Consider the following 23,254-nt stretch of genomic DNA (forward strand, 5'->3'; position numbering starts at 1 on the left):
ATGAAACATATTGTGCTTTCAACCCTTGCTTGTATTAAATAATTTGTATGCAAAGATGTGTAATTTTTTTAAGACGCCAGTTACACTTCTTCAAAGTAATAGCTCCAATCAGCAAAAACCATTAATGAAATGATCAACAACTCGGAGCAGGATACTTATAACGGGAAGGCAAATTCAAAGTACAAAGTACATTTATTATCGAAGCATGTATACTATACACAACCTTGAGATTTGTTTCCTTACAGGCAGCCACAAAACAAAGAAACACAAAAGAACCCATTAAAAAAGACCGTCAAACACCCGATGTGAAAAACAAAACAAACCTTGCAAAGTAGGCAAGTAACATTCAGAACTAAAGTTCACAAAAAGTGAGATCACAGCCACAAATTGAGAGTTGAATTAAAATTACTCCTATGATAAGGTCCAGGGAATCAACAATATGTAAGAATAACAAAGTCTGATTTGATTACCTGAGAAAGCATCTACCAAGTAGAGTGGATCTTTAACTCGTCGAAGTCCACATACCAAAAGGAAGATGTATGGATCACTACTCGTGAACTGAATCCCTGTAATCATTATAAAGAGCAAAGCAAAAGCAATTTTCTATATAAAGTAGAAAAATGAGAGCAAGTAACCCTTTCATTATGAAATGTAACTTGCATCATACTTTCATCTTCATCTTATCAGTGTAGTAAGCTTTAAAAGGAAAGCAACACTATTTAAGTCTGAATATAGTCTTCCATAAATACTGTACAACAAAACTGTATGGACGGATTTTAGAAATATAACTGGAAGATTTATTTGAATAAAAAACAATTTAACAAGATTTGACAGTGGATTCTGGTTAATTGGGGCAGCCGCTTATTTGGAACAACTCAAAGAACAGAAACTAATTGAGAAAATAGCCAGGATTCCTTTTGTTTATTTGGGACACTATGTCACTTAATTGAGACAGGAGACTGTTGCCAAACACTTTCTAGCCTGTGTTAGTCATACTCACTTGTGTGGCTGTTAGATCCTACACCGTGCTTGAATGAACAGTTTTTAAATGGTGTCAGATGCATGTGCTTCTGTTCAAAAGGCAGTGATTTTGTCGCCAAGAAGTAAGCAGTAAGACAATTCAGAAACAGTTTGGTTTCATGCAGTGAGGCTTGGTGATGCCAGAAATGGCCACAAGTGAAAATGAAACAACTTCTCTACTTAGATAAGTTAGAATTTGAAGGTAACAATAATCATCTTGAATATTACAACGGAGGATGCAACTGTCAATAGCATTGTATTAAGGCAGTCTTTTATCTGCACTAGGTATCTATGCTGCTTTTTTCATTTACAGTCAATTAAAAGAACACAGCAGCGTACATTGGATGAATTTCTCTGTTGATATCTATCACAAATTAATACACAGTTTTATAGTACTGTAGTAGTATTGGTAGTGTTCTAATTTTTTCTGCATTTCATTTAAGTACTTAACCCATTTCTCAATTAAAAGTGGCTTGCCTTTTTTATACCTTTGAAATTATTCCCATGAAACTACGACTAACTGGGCAGCCACTAAATGGGGCCAAAATGCACTGGTTCCAATGTATTCCAATTAACCGGAAGCCACTGTACAAGAAAAAAAAAATCAGCATTTTAGTAGGGTAATTTAAAATAAAACTGGCAAAGGTTTTAAAGCCAGTATGTATTGTAGCATTCTCTAGTTTGCTTCCTCTTAATTGGAGATACTTCATGCACATTCTGCTTCTTCTTGTTTCCTAAAGAGTGGAATGCAAACCAGTGGGGAAACTGAATTTGTATTTTCAGGGCTTCGGAGCGTGTGAGAGGTAGCTGTAAAATTACTAAATTTGGTGCAGTAAAACAGACTGTATGGAAGGTTGGTATATCTGTACAGAGCAACGATAAAACAGTCCATTTCTTCAATAATTCAATCCTCTGTTGAAAATAAAAAGCAAATTATTTGATCTTTGCTGTTAGTTTGAGATGGTATCTTAACAACAGCCAAATAAATATGTTGTTATCTACTACCATTGATCTGATATTTTACTTATGAATTTGATTTGGAAAAATGGGTAAATGTTTGAATGAGTTTACAATCAAAATATTAACCTATGTTTGTTTCTTACAAATGGCAGTGAACTGGTTTGGATTTTTACACTGTAACACACACAAAATGCTGGTGGAACTTAGCAGGTCAGGCTGCATCCATGGAAATGAACAAACAGTCGACATTTTAGGCTGAGACCCTTCTTCAGGGTTTGGCTCGAAATGTTAACTGTTCGTTCATTTTCACACATGCTGCCTGACCTGTTGAGTTCCTCCAGCATTTTGTATATGTTACTTTGGATTTCCTGCATCTGTGGAATCTCTTGTGCTAATGCATTTTCACTTGCTGGTTCTAAAATATTACATAATTTTAGAAAATCAATAATCAGGCTAGATATACATTTCAACATTTAGCTTACTATTTCAGGTAAAAACACAAATGGAACTGTTAATCTCATACTAATTCAGCCAAATTATCCTGGCTTTGAAGTGTGCAATTTCCTTAAATGCACCAACTTTCAATTACAGAATGAATTTGATTGCAAGTACTCTGCGACAAAACAGATAGCATGGAAGCATTTGTTTCAATACAAATAGACATTTTTATAAACTACTGATAGTAAAACAAACACTTGATCAGAATATAAAATAAATCTAAAGGGTTAAATCATATTCAGTATTATGTTTGTGAAAGTGACACAAACCACCTCTGAGATCCTGCAACAAGCTATTCGAAATTGCATTCATTCTCATGGAAGTTCTCCCTGTGGAGAATGAGGAAATCATGCTCTTTTATAAATAATTTTAATTTAATTAATTATTTTTCGTTTATGAATGTTTTAATGTATTTTAAATAAATTTTAAAGCATTCTTTTTATTATTTACAGCAAAGTTTTTAAATGTATCTAATATACTGAGGAATTTAAAAACTGGAAAAATCATAGAAGTCAAAAGTTCCACCCTCTGTTTTGCCTTCCCTCAAAGCTTAACACAACCTTAAGACATAGGACCAGAATTAGGTCATTTGGCCCATTAAGTCTGCTCTGCCATTTCATCTTGGCTGATCCATTTCCCACTCTTCTGCCTTCTCCCTGTACCCTTTCATGTGCTGAATAACCAAGAATCCATCAACCTCCACTTTAAATACTGTACTCCCAATGACCTGGTCTTCTGTGGCAACAAATTCCACAGATTCATCACCCTCTGATTAAAGATGTTCCTCCTCATTTGTAACAGGGAATTGACTTTTTAAGTACATAAGAAATAAGAGCAGGAGTAGGCAATCTAACCTGTCGAGCCTGCTCTACCACTCAACAAGATCATGGCTGATCTGGCCATAGACTCATCTCCACCTACCTGCCTTTTCCCCATAACCCTTAATTCCCTTACTATACAAAAATCTACCCAACCTTGTCTTAAATATATTTACTGAGGTAGCCTCCACTGCTTCATGGGCAGAGAATTTCACAGATTCACCACTCTCTGGGAAAAGCAGTTTCCTCTTAATCTCCGTCCTAAATCTACTCCCCTAAATCTTGAGGCTATGTCCCCTAGTTCTAGTCTCACCTATCAGTGGAAACAACTTTCCTGCCTCTATCTTATTTACCCCGTTCATAATTTTATATGTTTCTCTAAGATGTCCTCTCATTCTTCTGAATTCCAGCGAGTACAGTCCCAGGCAACTCAATCTCTCCTCATAGTCCAACCCCCTCATTTCTGAAATCAACCTGATGAACTTCCTCGGCACTGCTTCCAAAGCTAGTACAGTGATATGCAAAAGTTTGGGCACTCCTGGTCAAACTTCCTGTTACTGTGAATACTTAAGTGAGTAAAAGATGAACTGATCTCCAGAAGACATAAAGTTAAAGATGAAACATTCTTTTCAACATTTTAAGCAAGATTAGTGTATTATTTTTGTCTTGTACAATTTTAGAGTGAAAAGAAGGAAAGGAGCACCAGGTAAAGGTTTGGGCACACCAAGAGATTTGAGCTCTCAGATAACTTTTACCAAGGTCTCAAACCTTAATTAGCTTGCTAGGGCTATGGCTTGCTCATAATCATCATTAGGGATGGCCAGGTAATGCAAATTTCAAAGCTTTATAAATACCCTAACTCCTCAAACCTTGTCCCAACAATCAGCAGCCATGGGCTCCTCTAGCAGCTGCCTAGCACTCTGAAAATTAAAATAAATGATGCTCACAAAGCCGGAGAAGGCTATAAAAAGATAGCAAAGCATTTTCAGGTAGCCATTTCCTCAGTTCATAATGTAATTAAGAAATGGCAGTTAGCAGGAGTGGTAGAGGTCAAATTGAGGTCCAGAAGACCAAGAAAACTTTCCAAGAGAATTGCTCATAGGATTGCTAGAAAGGCAAATCAAAATCCCCATCTGACTGCAAAAGAACTTCAGGTAGATTTAGCATACTCTGGAGCAGCGGTGCACTGTTCTACTGTGCAGTGACACCCCCACAAATATGACCTTCATGGAAGAGGCGTCAGAAGAAAACCTTTCCTGCATCATCACCACAAAATTCAGCACCTGAAATTTGTAAAGGAACATCTAAACAAGCCTGATGCATTTTGGAAACAAGTCCTGTGGACTGATGAAGTTAAAGTAGAACGTTTTGGCTGCAATGAGCAAAGGTATGGTTGGAAAAAAAGGTGCAGTATTTTATGAAAGGAACACCTCTCCAACTGTTAAGCACAGGGGTGAATCCATCAATCTTTGGGTTTGTGTTTCAGCCAGTGGCACGGGGAACATTTCACTGGTAGAGGGAAGAATGAATTCGATTAAATACCAGCAAATGCTGGAAGCAAACATCACACCGTCTGTAAAAAAGCAGAAGATGAAAAGAGGATGGCTTCTACAACAGGATAATGATCCTAAACACATCTCAAAATCCACGATGGACTACCTCAAGAGGTGCAAGCTGAAGTTTTTGCTATGGCCCTCACAGTCCCCTGACCTAAACATCATCAAAAATCTATGGATAGACCTCAAAAGAGCAGTGCATGCAAGACAGCCCAAGAATCTCACAGAACTAGAAGCCTTTTGCAAGGAAGAATGGGTGAAAATCCCCCAAACAAAAATTGCAAGACTCTTAGCTGGCTACAAAAAGCATTTACAAGCTGTGAAACTTGCCAAAGGGGATGTTACTAAGTACTGACCATGCAGGGTGTCCAAACTTTTGCTTGGGGCCCTTTTCCTTTTTTGTTATTTTGAAACAGTAAGATGGAAATAAAAAAGTAATCTTGCTTAAAATATTAAAGAAATATGTCATCTTTAACTTTATGCCTTTTGGAAATCAGGTCATCTTTTACTCGCTTCGCCAATTACAGTAACAGAAATTTTGACCAGGGGTGCCCAGAACTACACGCAGTACTCCAGCTGCGGTCTCACCAATACCCTGTACAGTTGCAGCATAACCTCCTGCTCTTAAATTCAATCCCTCTAGCAATGAAGGCCAACATTTCATTTGCCTTCTTGATAGTCTGCTGCACCTGCAAACAAACCTTTTGTGATTCATGCTCAAGCACTCCCAGTCTCTCTGCATGGCAGCATGCTGCAGTTTCTTATAATTTAAAAAGAATTTGTTCTTTCATTTTTCCTTCCAAAGTGGATGACTTCACATTTACCAACATTGTACTCCATCTGCCAGACACTTGCCCACTCACTTAAGCTACCTATATCTCTCTGCAGACTCTCCCCATCTTCTGCACAATTTGCTTTTCCACTTAATTTAATATCATTAGGAAACTTAGATGTACTACACTTGGTCCCCTCTTCCAGATTGTTAATATATATCGTGAACAGTTACGTGCCCAGCACTGACCCCTGTAGCACACCGGTCACCACTGATTGCCAACCAGAATAACATCCATGTGTCCCAAGTCTCTGCTCTTCATTTTTTAACCAATCCTCTATCCATGCTAATACATCACTCCCAACTCTATGCTTCCTTATCCTATGGATAATTCTTTTATGTGGCATCTTATGAAACGCCTTCTGGAAATCCAAGTAAATAACGTCCACCTGTTCACCTCTATCCACTGCACTTGTTATATCCTCGAAGAACTCCAGAAAGTTTGTCAAACAGGACCTGCCTTTGCTGAATCCACACTACGCCTGAATGATGGATCCATTTCTTTCCAGATACCTCGCTATTTCTTCTTTAATGATAGCTTCAAGCATTTTCCCAACTACAGATGTTAAACTAATTGCCTTATAATTACTTGCCTTTTGCCTACATTATTTTTTGAACAGTGGCATGACATTTGTCGCCTTCCCAAGCGCTGGGATCCACCCAGAGTCCACTGAATTTCGGAAAGTCATCACCAAAGCTTTTACTATAACTTCTACTATTCCTTTGAGTACCCTGGGATGCATTCCATTAGGACCATGGGACTTGTCTATCTTCAGGCCCACAAGTTTGTTCAGCACTACCTCCTCAGTGATAGCAATTATATTGAGGTCCTCACCACCATATTAGATGTGTTCTCCACCACGAAGACCGACACAAAATAGTCATTCAAAGCCTCGATCATTTCTTCATTATCCAATATTAATTTCCCCTTCTCGTTCTCCAAGGGACCTAAATTCACTTTAACCACCCTTTTCCACTTTATATAATTAGAACATCTTTTACTATCCACTTTTATATTTTATGCTAGTTCATTTTCATAATCTATCTTCCTTTTCTTTATTGCTTGCTTAGCGGTACTTAGTTGCTTTTGAAAGTTTTCCCAGTCTTCCAGTTTCCAAGTATACTTGGTGATTTTGTATACTTAAGCTTTTAGTTTGATGCCTTCTTTTATTTCCTTAGTTATCCAAGGCTGGTTCTCCCCAGCCTTATTGTCCTTGCTTCTAACTGGAATATACTTCTGTTGCGCATCATGAAAAATCTCTTTGAAAGTCTTTGACTGTTCCTCAACTGTCCCACCATAAAGCCTACGTTCCCAGTTTACACTAGCCAAATCGTCCCTCATCCCATTGTAGTCTCCATTGTTTAGGCATAATACACTGGCTTGAGGTTGAACTATTGCACCCTCCATTTGTATGAGAAATTCAATCATACTGTGACCACTCTTTCCAAGAGGATCCCTAATTACAACATCACTAATTTTACCTGTCTCATTGCATGGGACCAGATCTAAGATAGCGCGTTCCCTTGTAGGTTCAGTAACATGCTGTTCAAGAAAGCTATCACGGATGCATTCTATGAAGTCCTCCTCAAGACTGCTTCAAACAACTTCATTCACCTAATCTATGTGCAAGTTAAAGTCTCCCATGATAACTGCTGTTCCATTCTTACATGTCTCAGATATTTCTGCTTATTGCCTGTACAACTCCCACCAGTGATTTTTTTCCCTTTTACTATTCCTAATCTCTACCCAGATGGATTCAACTTTCAACACCTTAGATCTTATACCGTCTCTCACTATCGCCCTGATCTCATCTTTAATTAAGAGCGCTGCCCCACCTCCCTGCCTGTCTTTCCATAATGCCTTACATCCTTGGATATTTAATTCCAAATCCTCTCCACCCTGCAACCACATATCTGTAATGGCCACTAAATCATACCTCTGTACTGATTTGAGCCACAAGTTCACTGACCGTGTTTTGAATATTACAGGCATTCAAATAAAGTGCCCTTACACTCATTGTGCTTTCAAAATCTTGTAATCTTTTACTCTTTTGCACTTGACTTTTCTTCACTCCTTTCTTACTTTTCTCTTTTAATTTTTTCTTTATCTTTATCAACACTTTTCTTTTTTATTTTATCCATACTTCTCCAATCTATTGAACCCACCCCCCTACTATTCAGTTTAAAGCCCTATCCACAGCCCTAATTATGCCATTCACTAGGATCTAGGTCCCATCACGGTTCAGATGGAGCCCATCCCATCGGTACAGCTCCCTCCTTCCCCAATACTGGTGCCAATTTCCCATGAATTCAAAACTACTTCTCCCCCACCAATCCTTGAGCCACACATTTAACTCTCACATCTTCTTGTCCCTATGCCAATTTGCTTGTTGTTCAAGTAATCTGGAGATTACTACCTTTTTGGTTCTGCTTTTTAATTTAGTTCCTAGCTGCTCAAATTCCCTCAGCAGAACCTCCTTCCTCATTCTACCGATGTCATGTTACCCACATGGATCACGACAACTGGATCTTTCCCCTCCTACTGCAAATTTCTCTGCAGGTCAGATAAAATATCCCAAATCTGGGTACCAGGCAGGCCACACAGCCTTCAGGATGCTATATCCTGTCAACAGAGAACTCCATCTATTCCTCTGACTATACTATCCCTAATTACCACTACATTTCTCTTATTTTTTCCTCCTTGATTGGCTCCATGAACTACGGAGCCACAGTCAGGTTGCTTATCTTTCCTACAGCCCCCCACTCTCATCCACACAGGGAGCAAGAATCTCAGACCTGTTGGACAAGCTCAAGGGCTGAGGCTCCTCCAGCACTGTCTCTTGGATCCCTCTACCCGCCTCACGTGCACACTGTCTTGTTCCTGACCGTAGACCACAGTTGTTATATTACATATCACAAATCAAAAATAAATGGTAAATTCTGTTCTTTATATAAATCCCAACTCAGGTAGAATGTTGTTTTTGTTAATAAAACAAGATTTTATTTAGAAGGTATTCTACAATGCTTATTTGCTAACTGTAGTATGTAGAAATGATTGCAGTGTGAATATTCTGTTGGTTGTATGACATTAGTTATTTAGTAAGAATAATATTACCATAAATTGTGTTATCTCACCTTTTCAAACTTGCAAATTGGTGAAAACCTACAACCAGGTGCATGCATTGTTAAAATTGCTCAACATTTCTTACAATAAATTCTTTTAGACCATACTAGACAAAGCTATTTACAGAAAAAAAACATACAAATGTTCCAAATACAATGCCAGAACTTCTCATTAAAATGCCATCACAAAGCCATACCTGAATTTTGAAGGAACTCCCCCCAGTTAAATTTTACACAAGGCTTAGTCACCACACCTAGATTCAATTGAAAGAAAAGACACAGAATAAAAGAAGTACAAGATAATTAAAGATTAAAAAAATGTTTTGGGGCTATTCCAATACTTTGAACATATAAAGAAGTGTTAACTATGTTTTTAAAATGAATATTACAACACAAATATTTGTCCCTGATTGAAATTTTTCCATCATAATAGTTACATTCTGCTTCAAAACCACATCTTCAACCAGGTTTCTGTTGCCCCTTTCCACCCAGCAACCTCTTCGTCTTACATCAGCGAGGCAGTTGGGGTTTACCTGGGTTTTTAACCACAATAAGTGAATATAACAGTATACAAACTCCACTTAAGTTCTTTCCTAATTTAGTGATTTGCAGGTGGAAGTCATCAATTAATCAGTCTCAAGACCGAGCTGAGCTATTTCTTACCTATCCTTTTCACACCTATTTGGCGTTGGTGCAGAGCAAAGTTGCTTTCCCACATCTTGTAAGTTAAAGTGTAAATGAAATCAATGAATACAATAAAAAAAAATCAAAGGTTCCTTTGAGTTTTAAAATATTGCCTTAGAAAAAAATCTATTTAACCAAAACATAACCAAGTTGAAGCCTATTAGATAATTTGAAGCATTGCACATTGCAATTAAAATAATATATTCTAATTAGCTATTCAATAGCATTTTGGATCTGCTAAACCATTTTAATTGTTATAAAAGACTCATTAAGACATAACACTTCAAAATGTTGCACTTTGCAACAATCTGCTCATCAAAGCAACAACTTGAGATTGATTGTAGGCACAATGGTGTGGGAATGCAACATTCTGCATCCTGCAAAATCTTAGAACTGCAACACTTCAGAGAATTTAGAAGTTAATAGTTATACTAATTACATTTTCTCAGATACACACTGAGGAACAAATCAGCAAGAGGCTGGAAGGGAAAGCAAGGTCAATTAACTGGAGGAAAGCCAGATAATTCTTCCAGAGCTTTCCAGCATGAAGATCTTTCACAAGAACTGTACCTCAAGCAACTATATTTTAGTAATAAAGCTTCTGAGAATTCTGCTCAGTTCTGCAGCCAGAAAGTCATATGGCACAGAAATAGACCCATGCCATCTTTGACCAAAGTTTACAGTGCAGCAGTACAGACTTCCTCAATTGCAACGTACAAACAGGCTGCACGCAGAAACTTCATGATGCAGCTTATTTCCGTGCAAAGCAATGATAATCACATTGACCGAAATGTGGTTAGGTCCTTAGTGAAAAATAAACTAGTTGATATGGTTGATGCTGCAACGGAGATCCATGTGAGATGTGCTTAAAGAATTAGTTTTATTTCTTTGGATATTTTATTGAAAATCTAAGCCCTCTTTAACCTCTCCGTTGTTAAAGTAAAAATCCTTGTATCTGTTAGTGTCACACTCACATTATCAATTTTCTACTGGATTTCAACAAAGGCAGACTCTGGGCAACGCTATTCTTCAACTATTTTCTAAAGCATGATGTGTTTTCCTCCATTATTCCAACACACTGTAGCTGTATGCTTTGCCTACCTTAAAACTTCTACATACCAGTGAGGGCCAGGCAGCAGTACAAGGAGGACAATTTGGACTTGAAAACTACCTAACCACACTCATGGCAACAATATCATAAGAGAGTATACAGGCCTTCATCAGGTTACAAACAAGTTCTGTTTTTACGTTTGTATGTCAATTTTATCCATAAACTGGAAAATACACAAAAATATTTTTAATATGTTATTCTCCATAGTACTAGATAAAATGGCATACATGGCACATTGAAAGAATTTGAAAGAACAATTACTTAAAATGGAGAGAGAGAAAGGGAGAAACATAGAAAACTACATCACAATACAGGTCCTTTGGCCCACAAAGTTGTGCCAAACATGTCCTTACCTTAGAAATTACTTGGCTTACCTAAAGCCCTCTATTTTTCTAAACTCCATGTACCTATCCAAAAATCTCTTAGAAGATCCTATCGTATCCACCTCCACCACTGCTGCCGGCAGCCCATTCCACGCACTCACCACTCTCTGAGTAACAAACTTATCCCTGACATTTCCTCTGTACCTACTCCCCAGCACCTTATACCTGTGTCCTCTTGTGGCTATCATTTCAGCCCTGGGAAAAAGCCTCTGACTATCCACACGATCAATGCCTCTCATCATCTTATACACCTCTATCAGGTCACCTCTCATCTTCCATCACTCCAAGGCAGAGTTCACTCAACCTATTCTCATAAGGCATGCTTCCCCAATCCAGGCAACATCCTTGTAAATTTCATCTGTACCCTTTCTATGGCTTCCACATCCTTCCCATACTGAGGCAACCAGAATTGAGCACAGTGGGGACCCCAAGTGGGGTCTGACTAGGGTCCTATATAGCTGCAACATTACCTCTCGGCTTCTACATTCAATTCCACGATTGATGAAGGCCAATACACCGTACGCCTTCTTAAACACAGAGTCAACCTGTGCAGCTGCTTTGAGCGTCCTATGGACTCAGACCTCAAGATCTCTCTGATCTTCCACACTACCAAGAGTCTTACCATTAATACTATATTCTGATATTCTGCCATCATATTTGACCTACCAAAATGAACCGCCTCACACTTACCTGGGTTGAACTCCACCTGCCACTTCTCAGCCTAGTTTTGCATCCTATCAATGTCCCGCTGTAACCTCTGACAGCCCTCCACACTATCCACAACATCTCTAATCTTTGTGTCATCAGCAAACTTACTAACCCATCCCTCCAGGACTCTCATCCAGGCCATTTATGTTGTAGCCCGGGGTAAAGTACACACTCAGGACAACAACCACTTTTTTGGGTTTTAATTCCTTTATCTGGCACTTAGACATCTAAAACAGAAGAGGGTCTTAAAACAAAATGAACAACTTTACAATCAGGACCTGCCGCTACAATCTCCGTTTAACCTTTGGTCCACACACTTGTGGCTCGACCAATTGCGTGTGCAGTTTAAAAATACAAAGAAAATCGCACAAACTAATACAGTACTAATATGGTAGTGGCAATTCTACTTGGCCAGCGAGGAACTTTGCAAGCCACGCTATCAAGTGTTGAGTTCTTTACTCATGAAAATCTTTCCTCACCATGACTAGCACCTCTGGGGAAACTTGATTCCAATGTCCTACCAGCTTTGGTAGCAGCAAACAAAACGGTCTCCCCACTATCCCATGTGTGCGTAATGACGTCACCATCTCCACTTAAAGGCACAGACGACAATTCTAGCATTACTTGGATGAATGCCTGAGTACACATTTTAATGATAATGAATGGCATTCAATAGTCACCCGGTTACATTTCTAAAAATCCTGAAAAGTAAGGGTCCCAGAACAGATCCCTGAGAGACACCACTGGTCACTGACCTCCATGCAGAATATGACCTGTCTACAACCACTCTTTGCCTTCTGTGGGCAAGCCAGTTCTGGATCCACAATGTCCCCTTGGATCCCATGCCTCCTTTCTTTCTCAATAAACCTTGTGTGGAGTACCTTATCAAATGCCTTGCTGAAATCCATATACACTACATCTACTGCTCTTCCTTCATCAATGTGTTTAGTCACATCCTCAAAAACTTCAATCAGGCTCGTAAAGCAGGACCTGACCTTGACAAAGCCATGCTGACTATTCCTAATCATATTATACCTCTCCAAATGTTCATAGATTCTGCCTCTCAGGATCTCCCCCATCAACTTACCAACCACTGAGGTAAGACTCACTGGTCTATAAATTCCTGGGCTATCTCTACTCCCTTTCTTGAATAAAGGAACAACATCTGCAACTTTCCAATCCTCCGGAACCTCTTCCGTCCCCATTGGTGATGCAATGATGATGCCAGAGGCTCAGCAATCTCTTCCCTCGCCTCCCACAGTAGCCTGGGGTACATCTCATCTGGTCCCGGAGACGTATCTGACTTGATGCTTTTCAAAAGCTCCAGCACATCCTGGAGGAAAGTAGTTCTGCCATTTGTGCAACAACAAATTTACGTATATTAGACTTCTGTATTTAATAATATGGTGGGATTGTATATGCATTCTAGGGACAGCCTGTAATTCTGAGTGAGATTTGACAAAATCATTGATCTTCCTTCAAAAAAAAAACAATAATCAAACACTTGGGTAATGCAATGGCACTTTAAATTCCAAATATGCACACACAGAATATGTAATAAATCAATTCCAACAGTGAGTCAGAACCACTTTACTGTAGCATTTGAGCATGAGGCCTGAGCCTGGGAAAGACTTCCAATCAAAACAGAATAGACATTTTGTTTTCTTCTGACTTAAGACGTGACCAAGTAATTTAGTAAAAGTACAATTTATTTTATTTCAGTTGTAAACTTCTCCATTAAAATTTCACAGAAAAATAGCACGTGTCACCACTGCCATTGTTTCAAAAAATGAACAGCATGTTTATCTGTGTCACTGTGATTGAGTTAGAGAAGTGCAAACAACTTCTGGCACAACGGCTTATTTAAATGGAGAGTTTAACACAGATAATTTAAGAAAATATAACAAAATAGCGGGTTTTACAAAGTTATTAAATAACATTCAATTTTACATTTGGGAATGCATAGCACGTACTTTTGAAAAGTAAATTACAAAGTGCGATACTGCCTCTTGCCTTTTGCCACATACTTAATATATATTTGGTAGAGTAAATTGCATGTTATTTTAGAAAACCCTTGTAAACATACACAATGTTAATCATGCAACTGTATTCAAATTGCAGATCAAATCTAATTAAAATAGCATATATTAGCATATATTAATGCATAAAGAAAGAATGGGATAAAGTTCACAGCACCATGCTGAAAAGGCAATCAATCCTATAAATGAAGCAATTTCCAAAACTTACCTTGAGGCTGCACATGAACCTTGCTTCCAGCTAATGGCTTGAAAATAGGAAACAAAGTACAACATGAATAACATTTTCAAAACTATATTTGAAATAATTTGCAAAAACCCAATCAAAGATATAGTGTTTATTGCTGCATAAGTGCAGAAAATAATACACAAAGGTTAATTTTACTGCCTTTTCCACTCCAAATGGAGTAAAAGAAATGAAAATGTATTTAAAGAGCAAACACGAAGAAATCTGCAGATGCTGGAAATTCAAATAACACACACAAAATGCTGGTGGAACACAGCAGGCCAGGCAGCATCTATAGGGAGAAGCACTGTCGACGTTTCGGGCCAAGACCCTTGTCAGGATTCGTCAGGTCTCGGCCCGAAACGTCGACAGTGCTTCTCCCTATAGATGCTGCCTGGCCTGCTGTGTTCTACCAGCATTTTGTGTGTTGTTTGAAAATGTATTTGTTTTATTTGAAACATCATTTTATCAGAGGTCAAATTGTAATCTTGTAAGACATCTTAATAGTTCACAGTGGAATACAATTATTTGAACTTAGTCTTACTTAATAATGTCTCGACTTCAAAATTTACTAAATATACTGAATGATATTCAATAAACGGTCTTATCAAAAATCAATTATTTATTAATTACTCAGCAGCTATGAAATGGTATGACTCAATCTTATAACTGTAGTCAACAATCGCTGTAAACTCTGCAATAATGAGTTAGATTAGATGCTTATTTCAGCAAAGACTTCTTTTGATTCCTCTTTCCCAAACTTACCCCTTCATTCCTGGTGTGACTCAGGTTAGGAGGCACAGGTCATTTTTTGATTAATATCCAAAGTTTTCTAATTAGTAAATGGAGACTTAAAGCTATGTAGTTATCAAACTACTACAGATAAACTTGAACATCCCCTCAGGCAATATGACAACACTCTAATCATAATCAGAATTTGACTGTATTTTCTTTGTCTTAGTTTAAAGTAATTTAGGCCAACTGTGACCTCAAACTGTGATCAACAGACAGAAGAAACTCAAAATCACAAGTACATAGTTGAGTAATATAGACTACATTGGTTTAACTAGACCAATGAAGTATTTCAAAGGTAAAATATCTTCATTACAACTAATATAGTGATTCTCTGTATTTCATCTGTAATAACTACTCATGGAAAACAGTGACTCTGATTTTAATAACTTGAATATCCTGTTTCTGAAGTTTTTAATAACTTTTCCTGATAATTAATTTTATCCAAAACCATACTGCTCTCAAAATATTGACTGTCTATATGAAACATGAATAGCTGATTTCCAGAGTTTAACATTATACAATGCACAGTATCATAGCACAGAAGTATTTCTAATGAGCCCAACCGGATGTCTGTCAGATTATTATAGCCAATGGACCATTCACTCTAAAATGGTGATAACTGTAAAAGGACCTTTCTATCTAAACAAAATCCATGTTAAGGTCTAAATACTAATCAATCTTACTTTTCTGTAACATGGAATTTCATAGCACGCGTGATCAGTGAGAAGTGCTTTGCATATTGAAATTTTTAATTTTTTGTTTTATAGGTTGCTGAATGTGTGAAATAAGATAGCAGTGAGACAATTTCAGACAAGTTGATAGCCAAATGTGTTAGTTATTTATTAACTCTAAACTGAGAGGTTCTGTCCTCAATTGGTATTCTAACTGTCCAGCATGACATTAATTAACACTGCTGCTCCCACTCCTTTCTTCCAATCTTTCCAAATACCTTGCATTTTCGAATGTTGAGAATGTAATTTCTGCCCACCTTCAGAGAGGTTTCTGTTGCTGCCACCACACTGTCATTCCAATTACAGCTTGTTTATCTTTTATATTATGCTTATCATGTTTAGGTACTTGCACTGTAAGCCTATTTCAGACCTCCTTGCACTCTCTTTTAGTCTGGTCCTTTCTAAAACCAGTTATGATTTCACTTATCATTTGAATGTGGTTCGAACTCTGTAATTATATGCTTGGTTAAAACCTCTATCACTGTCCAGTCTCCTAATCATGGGTTCTGCTGTTGCATTCAAGAACTCGTTCATTCTTCTTGACAGCAAAGGCTAGTGAAGATTAGATTAAGAAAATTCAAAATTTTTACACGTAAAATCGAAACCAACAGCTTAAGTCACATCTTGAGAGAAAATAACTGAACATTAAGCGACCTAATGCTTGAAGAAAATTCTTGCTGAGAATCTTATTTGGAGTACCAAAATTAGGCTATTTGGCCCATTAAATCATCTCCATCATTTAATATTGGCTGATTTATCTTCCATTTCAACCCATAACCCTGCCTTCTCCCTGTAACCTTTGACATCTTTACTAATCAGGTAAGAGCACCAAATCCATGTTTAATCAGAATGAAAGCCATTTAGAAATGTAGATCAGTACCTCCCAAAACATTTCTTAGTTATTAAACCAAAGATTACATGAAAGAAACAATGGAACTTCAAAACACAAATGTAACCAGATCACTTTATATTGTTCCTCTGTTATCATTATCAAGATAGTTTGCCCATGGAATGCAAATAGCTTTGGAAAACAAACTTCATAAAGGCTCATGATGAAAGTGTAACAAGATTGGCATGAGATCCAATTTACTTTGGTAGTTTTAATCAGCCAGAAGGCAATGCATGGGAGAGCGTGATCACGTACTATATTACTGTACTTTTAGTTAATTATTTCTTTCTTGCTTTACGTTCTCAAAATTGATTCCTATAGAAAATAATTACTTAGATGAGCAAACATGCCTATCTTTACCTCTGATTAAATTTTAAATTTCCTCTTATAAATAAAGTATTGATTCTCAATAACAACAGTAAATGAAGATAATGGATGCAATTTTAAGAATGATTCCTTGGAAAAGTTTTCTTTTTGGAAATATGAGGTTTATAAAATGGCCAGAATCCAGTTACATTTACTCTATGAGATATCTATTACCAAGGATAAAGGCCAATAACAAATGGCAGTTTAATAAAATAGAAAGGTAATTAGTTCAGAAGTTCTAACTTAATTTTTCTTTTAAGTTTGGAATCAGTTCATGAATATCTCAGTATGTTCCTCAGGCTGTAATAGACCTACAGATGCAAGTACATACACAGTCCTCAACTTAGCTGCTTTGTCAGAAACCTGCTCTTTAAAAACAAATTCTCAGGATGAAATAGGGAAAGAACCAGTTATTCAACATTCTCAGTTACTCTGAAGGAATACAACATATAACTTTTTCTTGAACAAATGCACCCTGTGGTGATGGTGTGAAGCACAATATTAGAGAAATAATGGAAAAATTACCACTTAATTCATGCCTATTAAAGTGAGAAGGCTAGGCAATACCTCAAGCTTCTTTAGCTCAGCAGAGGTTTTTGCTGAAGGCCAAAGGCCAGTTAGAAAACCACTGGAGGATACGGCTTTATTTGAGTAAATGTCACTAAGAACTGTCGCTCCAAGGAATTTTTCAAGGATACGGATCTGGCAGCACAAATTTATAGTTCACATTTTTTCTCATTACAATATTAAATGGTAATCTCTATTAGCTATTACAGATCTACAGATTATTATCATTATTCTGTTATCAGTATCCAGCCTTGAACCCTTTTATTTCTAGAATGAGTTACTTTTTCAGTCTGGACCCCAGTTTTCCTCATCTGTTCCCTTTGTATAGTAATAACTAGTCTATAATTGCTAGCTGTGCAGTCATCATTCCAAGTGCTATCATTTGGACGAGTATCCATTATGCCCAATCATAACCACAATTCTTTGGGTAGGTTATAATATAAACGCTACACATAAATGACAGTACTCTCTATTTCACTTTCAGATGTTGGACTTCATGGGTGATTTGTGGTCTAATATAACGCAGATAGGCTTCACTTTCTATTAAATAATCCAAGCTGCAAAAATCTGATTGATTGCTCAGTACAGTATCTACCCTGCCAATGTTGTGATTAATCTTAGCTCTTTGTATGAAAAGACAAAGTCAAATCTTCCAGTGCATGCAACTGACAGCTGTCATGGGCTAAGGTTGAAATGATAGCTTGTTCTGAAATGTTACTCTGGAGTGCATTTCTCTATTTCATCCTCAGTGATCCGTGATGAAAATCTAACTGTTAAGTGTCAGTGAAAAATGCAATTGTTACTGTGTATCTTGTAGCCTGATAAGGTCTTGAGCAGATGCATTTCTGATATTTGCATAGAATGTATTAAAATATAGGTGGGGATCAGTCATTCCTTTGTCATGGCTACTCTAGGATTATCTAACCCAACTGTTGGCACTTTCTTCAAACAAAATAATGGAATACAGAGTAGTAGGAAGCTAGGTTCACTGCAACCATTGTGTGTACACTGTGAGGAAACACTCATCGAGGAAAAAAACGGCAGCATCAGCAACTTTCAACAGGATAATCAGGGCTAGAATTTTGTCATGTGAAATCTGTCACTTCAAAATTGATCAGGGAGATGAGGTTATGGGGAGCAACAAACACACATCGTACATACACAAAACACTCTTCCCTCGCTCTTCTGTGTGTCTATTTCCATTTCTTCAAAATGAACCAAATGCTTAAAAGAAGTTCAAATTCACCAATTTTAACTATGGTCATCCATAAGTTCATTCCTTCCCTTCACAAGTTATGTTGTACATTTAGTTTTACTGGAGCACCAGTTTTCATTGAAAACACATTGGCAGTGAGAGAATAAGAACGTAATATAAAGATTAAAAAAAAGCCAGAAGTAGGCCATGCAGCTCTCTTACCCTGCTCTGCCTTTCAAAAGATCATGCTGATCTTCTACCTCAGTGCTCTTTACGGTACCTATTCCAATATCAATTGCTTCCCTTAACAACCAGAAATCCATTGATCTCAGTCTTTAATGCATACAATAGCTTAGCTTTCATAGCCATTTCAAGTAGAGAATTCCAAAAGTTTACCACACTCTGAGTGACTAAATGTCTCATTTGTTCTAATCCTTTCCCTCCTTGTTGTTCAAGTTTCAACGGCATCTTCTAAAATTGAACCAACTCACAGTAGTAACTAATGTATTACTCATGTTCCCAATCACCTGTTGCACCTACAGGTTAGTACAGGGGGAATAGATCCCTTCGAACATCAACACTACACAATCTCTTGCCATTTAACTAACACTTAGTATATAAATTATCTCACATTTTTCTATATTACATTCTATATGTCACGCCATTACTCACTCTGTCAGCTTATCTAAATTCATGTGAATCCTTTTTACATCCTTGTCCACACTTGACCACACCCAGTTTAGTACCAGCAGGAAACTTGGCAGTGAGACATTTGACCCCTCAACCACATCATGAACATAGAACATAGAATAGTACAGCACATTACAGGCCCTTCGGCCCACAATGTTGTGCCGACCCTCAAACCCTGCCTCCCATATAACCCCTCATCTTAAATTCCTCCATATACCTGTCTAGTAGTTTCTTAAACTTCACTAGTGTATCTGCCTCCACCACTGACTCAGGCAGTGCATTCCACGCACCAACCACTCTCTAAGTGAAAAACCTTCCTCTAATATCCCCCTTGAACTTCCCTCCCCTTACCTTAAAGCCACGTCCTCTTGTACTGAGCAGTGGTGCCCTGGGGAGGAGGCGCTGGCTGTTCACTCTGTCTATTCCTCTTAATATCTTGTACACCTCTATCATGTCTCCTCTCATCCTCCTTCTCTCCAAAGAGTAAAGCCCTAGCTCCCTTAATCTCTGGTCATAATCCATACTCTCTAAACCAGGCAGCATCCTGGTAAATCTCCTCTGTACCCTTTCCAATGCTTCCACATCCTTCCTATAGTGAGGCGGCCAGAACTGGACACAGTACTCCAAGTGTGGCCTAACTAGAGTTTTATAGAGCTGCATCATTACATTGTGTCTCTTATCTTAAACTCTATCCCTCGACTTATAAAAGCTAACACCCCATAAGCTTTCTTAACTACCCTATCTACCTGCGGACATGTACCCCCAGATCCCTCTGCTCCTCCACGCTCCCAAGTATCCTGCCATTTAATTTGTACTCTGCCTTGGAGTTTGTCCTTCCAAAATGTACTAACTCACACTTCTCCGGGTTGAACTCCATCTGCCACTTCTCAGCCCACTTCTGCATCCTACCAATGTCTCTCTGCAATCTTCAACAATCCTCTACACTATCTACAACACCATCAACCTTTGTGTCATCTGCAAACTTGCCAACCCACCCTTCTACCCCCACATCCAGGTCGTTAATAAAAATCACAAAAAGTAGAGGTCCCAGAACAGATCCTTGTGGGACACCACTAGTCACAACCCTCCAATCTGAATGTACTCCCTCCACCACGACCCTCTGCCTTCTGCAGGCAAGCCAATTCTGAATCCACCTGGCCAAACTTCCCTGGATCCCATGCCTCCTGACTTTCTGAATAAGCCTACCGTGTGGAATCTTGTCAAAAGCCTTACTAAAATCCATGTAGATCACATCCACTGCACTACCCTCATCTATATGCCTGGTCACCTCCTCAAAGAACTCTATCAAGCTTGTTAGGCACGATCTGCCCTTCACAAAGCCATGCTGACTGTCCCTGATCAGACCATGTTTCTCTAAATGCCCATAGATCCTATCTCTAAGAATCTTTTCCAACAGCTTTCCCACCACAGACGTAAGGCTCACTGGTCTATAATTACCTGGTCTATCCCTACTACCTCTTTTGAACAAGGGGACAACATTCACCTCCCTCCAATCCTCCGGTACCATTCCCGTGGACAATGAGGACATAAAAATGCTAGCCAGAGGTTCAGCAATCTCTTCCCTTGTCTCGGGGAGCAGCCTGGGGAATATTCCATTAGGCCCTGGGGACTTATCCATCCTAATGTATTTTAACAACTCCAACACCTCCTCTCCCTTAATATCAACATGCTTCAGAACATCAACCTCACTCATATTGTCCTCACCGTCATCAAGTTCCCTCTCAGTGGTGAATACCCAAGAGAAGTATTCATTGAGGACCTCGCTCACTTCCACAGCCTCCAGGCACATCTTCCCATTTTTATCTCTAATCGGTCCTACCTTCACTCCTGTCATCCTTTTGTTCATCACATAATTGAAGAATGCCTTGGGGTTTTCCTTTACCCTACTCACCAAGGCCTTCTCATGGCCCCTTCTTGCTCTTCTCAGCCCCTTCTTAAGCTCTTTCTTCCTACCCTATATTCCTCAATAGACCCATCTGATCCTTGCTTCCTAAACCTCATGTATGCTGCCTTCTTCCACTTGACTAGATGTTCCACTTCACTTGTCACCCATGGTTCCTTCACCCTACCATTCTTTATCTTCCTCACCAGGACAAATTTATCTCTAACATCCTGCAAGAGATCCTTAAACATAGTACATTTCCCTGCAAAAACATCATCCCAATTCACACCCGCAAGTTCTAGCCTTATAGCCTCATAATTTGCCCTTCCCCAATTAAAAATTTTCCTGTCTTCTCTGATTCTTTCCTTTTCCATGATGATGCTAAAGGTCAGGGAGCGGTGATCACTGTCCCCGAGATGCTCACCCACTGACAGATATGTGACCTGACCCGGTTCGTTACCTAATACTAGATCTAGTATGGCATTCCCCCTAGTCGGCCTGTTAACATACTGTGACAGGAATCTATCCTGGACACAATTAACAAACTCTGCCCCATCTAAACCCTTGGAACTAATCAAATGCCAATCTTAGGGAAGTTAAAGTCATCCATGATAACAACCCTGTTATTTTTGCACCTTTCTAAAATCTGCCTCCCAATCTGCTCCTTGGTATCTCTGCTGCTACCAGGGGGCCTACAGAATACCCCCAGTAGAGTAACTGCTCCCTTCCTGTTCCTGACTTCCACCCATACTGACTCAAAAGAGGATCCTGCTACATTACCCACCCTTTCTGCAGCTGTAATAGTATCCCTGACCAGTAATGCCACCCTTCCTCCCCTTCCCCCCCATCTATCCCTTTTAAAGCACTGAAAACAAGGAATACTGAGAATCCATTCCTGCCTTGGTGCCAGCCAAGTCTCCGTAATGGCCACTACATCATAATTCCATGTATGTATCCAAGCTCTCAGTTCATCACCTTTGTTCCTGATGCTTCTTGCATTGAAGTACACACACTTTAGCCCTTCTACCTTACTACCTTTACACCCTTTATTCTGCTTCTCTTTCCTCAAAGCCTCTCTATGTGTTAGATCTGGCTTTCCTCCATGCACTTCTTTCATTGCTCTATCGCTCCGGGTCCCATCCCCCTTGCAACAGCTGGGGCTTAGCTCTTGTTGTAGCCACCACTCACAGCTTGCCAACCTGAGGATTGGTTTAATCTTATTCTTTCCTTCCTGTCCCATAACTAATTCTAAATCTACACTTAGTGGCCACTTTATTAGGTACAGGAGTAGAACCTGGTGTCGTCTTCTGCTGCTGTAACTTCAAAGTTTGGCATGTTGTACATTCAGAGATGCTCTTCTGTACAGCACTGCCGTAATGGGAAGTCATTTGAGTTATTGCTGCCTTCCTGTCAGCTTGAACCAGTCTAGCCATTCCCCTCTAACCTCTCTCACTAAAAAGGCATCTTTGCCCACATAACTGCTGCTCACTGGATCTTTTCTTTTTCTTACACCATTCTCAATAAACTGTAGTTGTTGTGCATGAAAATTCCAGATGCTAAGCAGTTTCTGAGACATTCAAACTACCCCATCTGGCACCAACAATCATTCCATGGTCAAAGTCACTCAGATCACATTTCTTCCCCATTCTGATGCTTGATCTGAACAGCATCTGAAACTCTTGACCACGTCTGCTTGTTTTTATGCATTGAGCCGCTGCCACATGATTGGAAGGTTGGATATTTGCATTAATGAGCAGATTTACAGGGGCAGCTAATAAAGAAGCCACTGAGTGTGTGTCAGCACATCATCTCAATTCTATGTTTTCTAGCTTTGTTAACTGACCTCCTGTGTGAGAAATGATCCCTCAGCAGCAATACTATTTCCTGGCAATATTAAACACCTGGAAGCAACAGGAAATGTGAGAAATCGTGAATCTACATTCTTCCAGAACAAACAAGCATTGTTTTATTTCGTTTCACGGACAATATTACAATAACCTCACTGTTAACACCGTGGCATATTGGAACACTGGCATTTCTCTTCATTTGGGTTAAACACCTGACTATGAATTATACAGCGGCAGGTTGTAAATATGACTGTAGAGTGGCACTGAATGCTATTGAGATTTTTCTGCTGCATGACTACAGTGTGCTTCTTTTCTG

At 38.8% G+C, this 23,254-nt stretch overlaps 1 protein-coding gene across 3 annotated transcripts in view; it reads right to left on the bottom strand.

The window, feature by feature from the left end:
* The window catches only part of glt1d1 (glycosyltransferase 1 domain containing 1), a 72,138-nt gene that overhangs the window by 31,373 nt on the left and 17,511 nt on the right, over window positions 1–23,254 (bottom strand). For all 3 annotated transcript variants that reach the window (XR_009515438.1, XM_059988230.1, XM_059988231.1), the window contains exons 5-7: window positions 13,941–13,977; window positions 9,005–9,061; window positions 471–566 (exon numbers count right to left, since the gene is read on the bottom strand). Coding sequence is in view for 2 of the 3 variants with exons in the window: in XM_059988230.1 (XP_059844213.1) it covers window positions 471–566; window positions 9,005–9,061; window positions 13,941–13,977 (190 nt within the window). In the remaining variant the exon portion in view is untranslated. The remainder of the gene's footprint in view (window positions 1–470; window positions 567–9,004; window positions 9,062–13,940; window positions 13,978–23,254) is intronic.

The sequence above is a fragment of the Hypanus sabinus genome, chromosome 13 (genome assembly GCF_030144855.1).
Source record: "Hypanus sabinus isolate sHypSab1 chromosome 13, sHypSab1.hap1, whole genome shotgun sequence".
Taxonomy (NCBI): domain Eukaryota; kingdom Metazoa; phylum Chordata; class Chondrichthyes; order Myliobatiformes; family Dasyatidae; genus Hypanus; species Hypanus sabinus.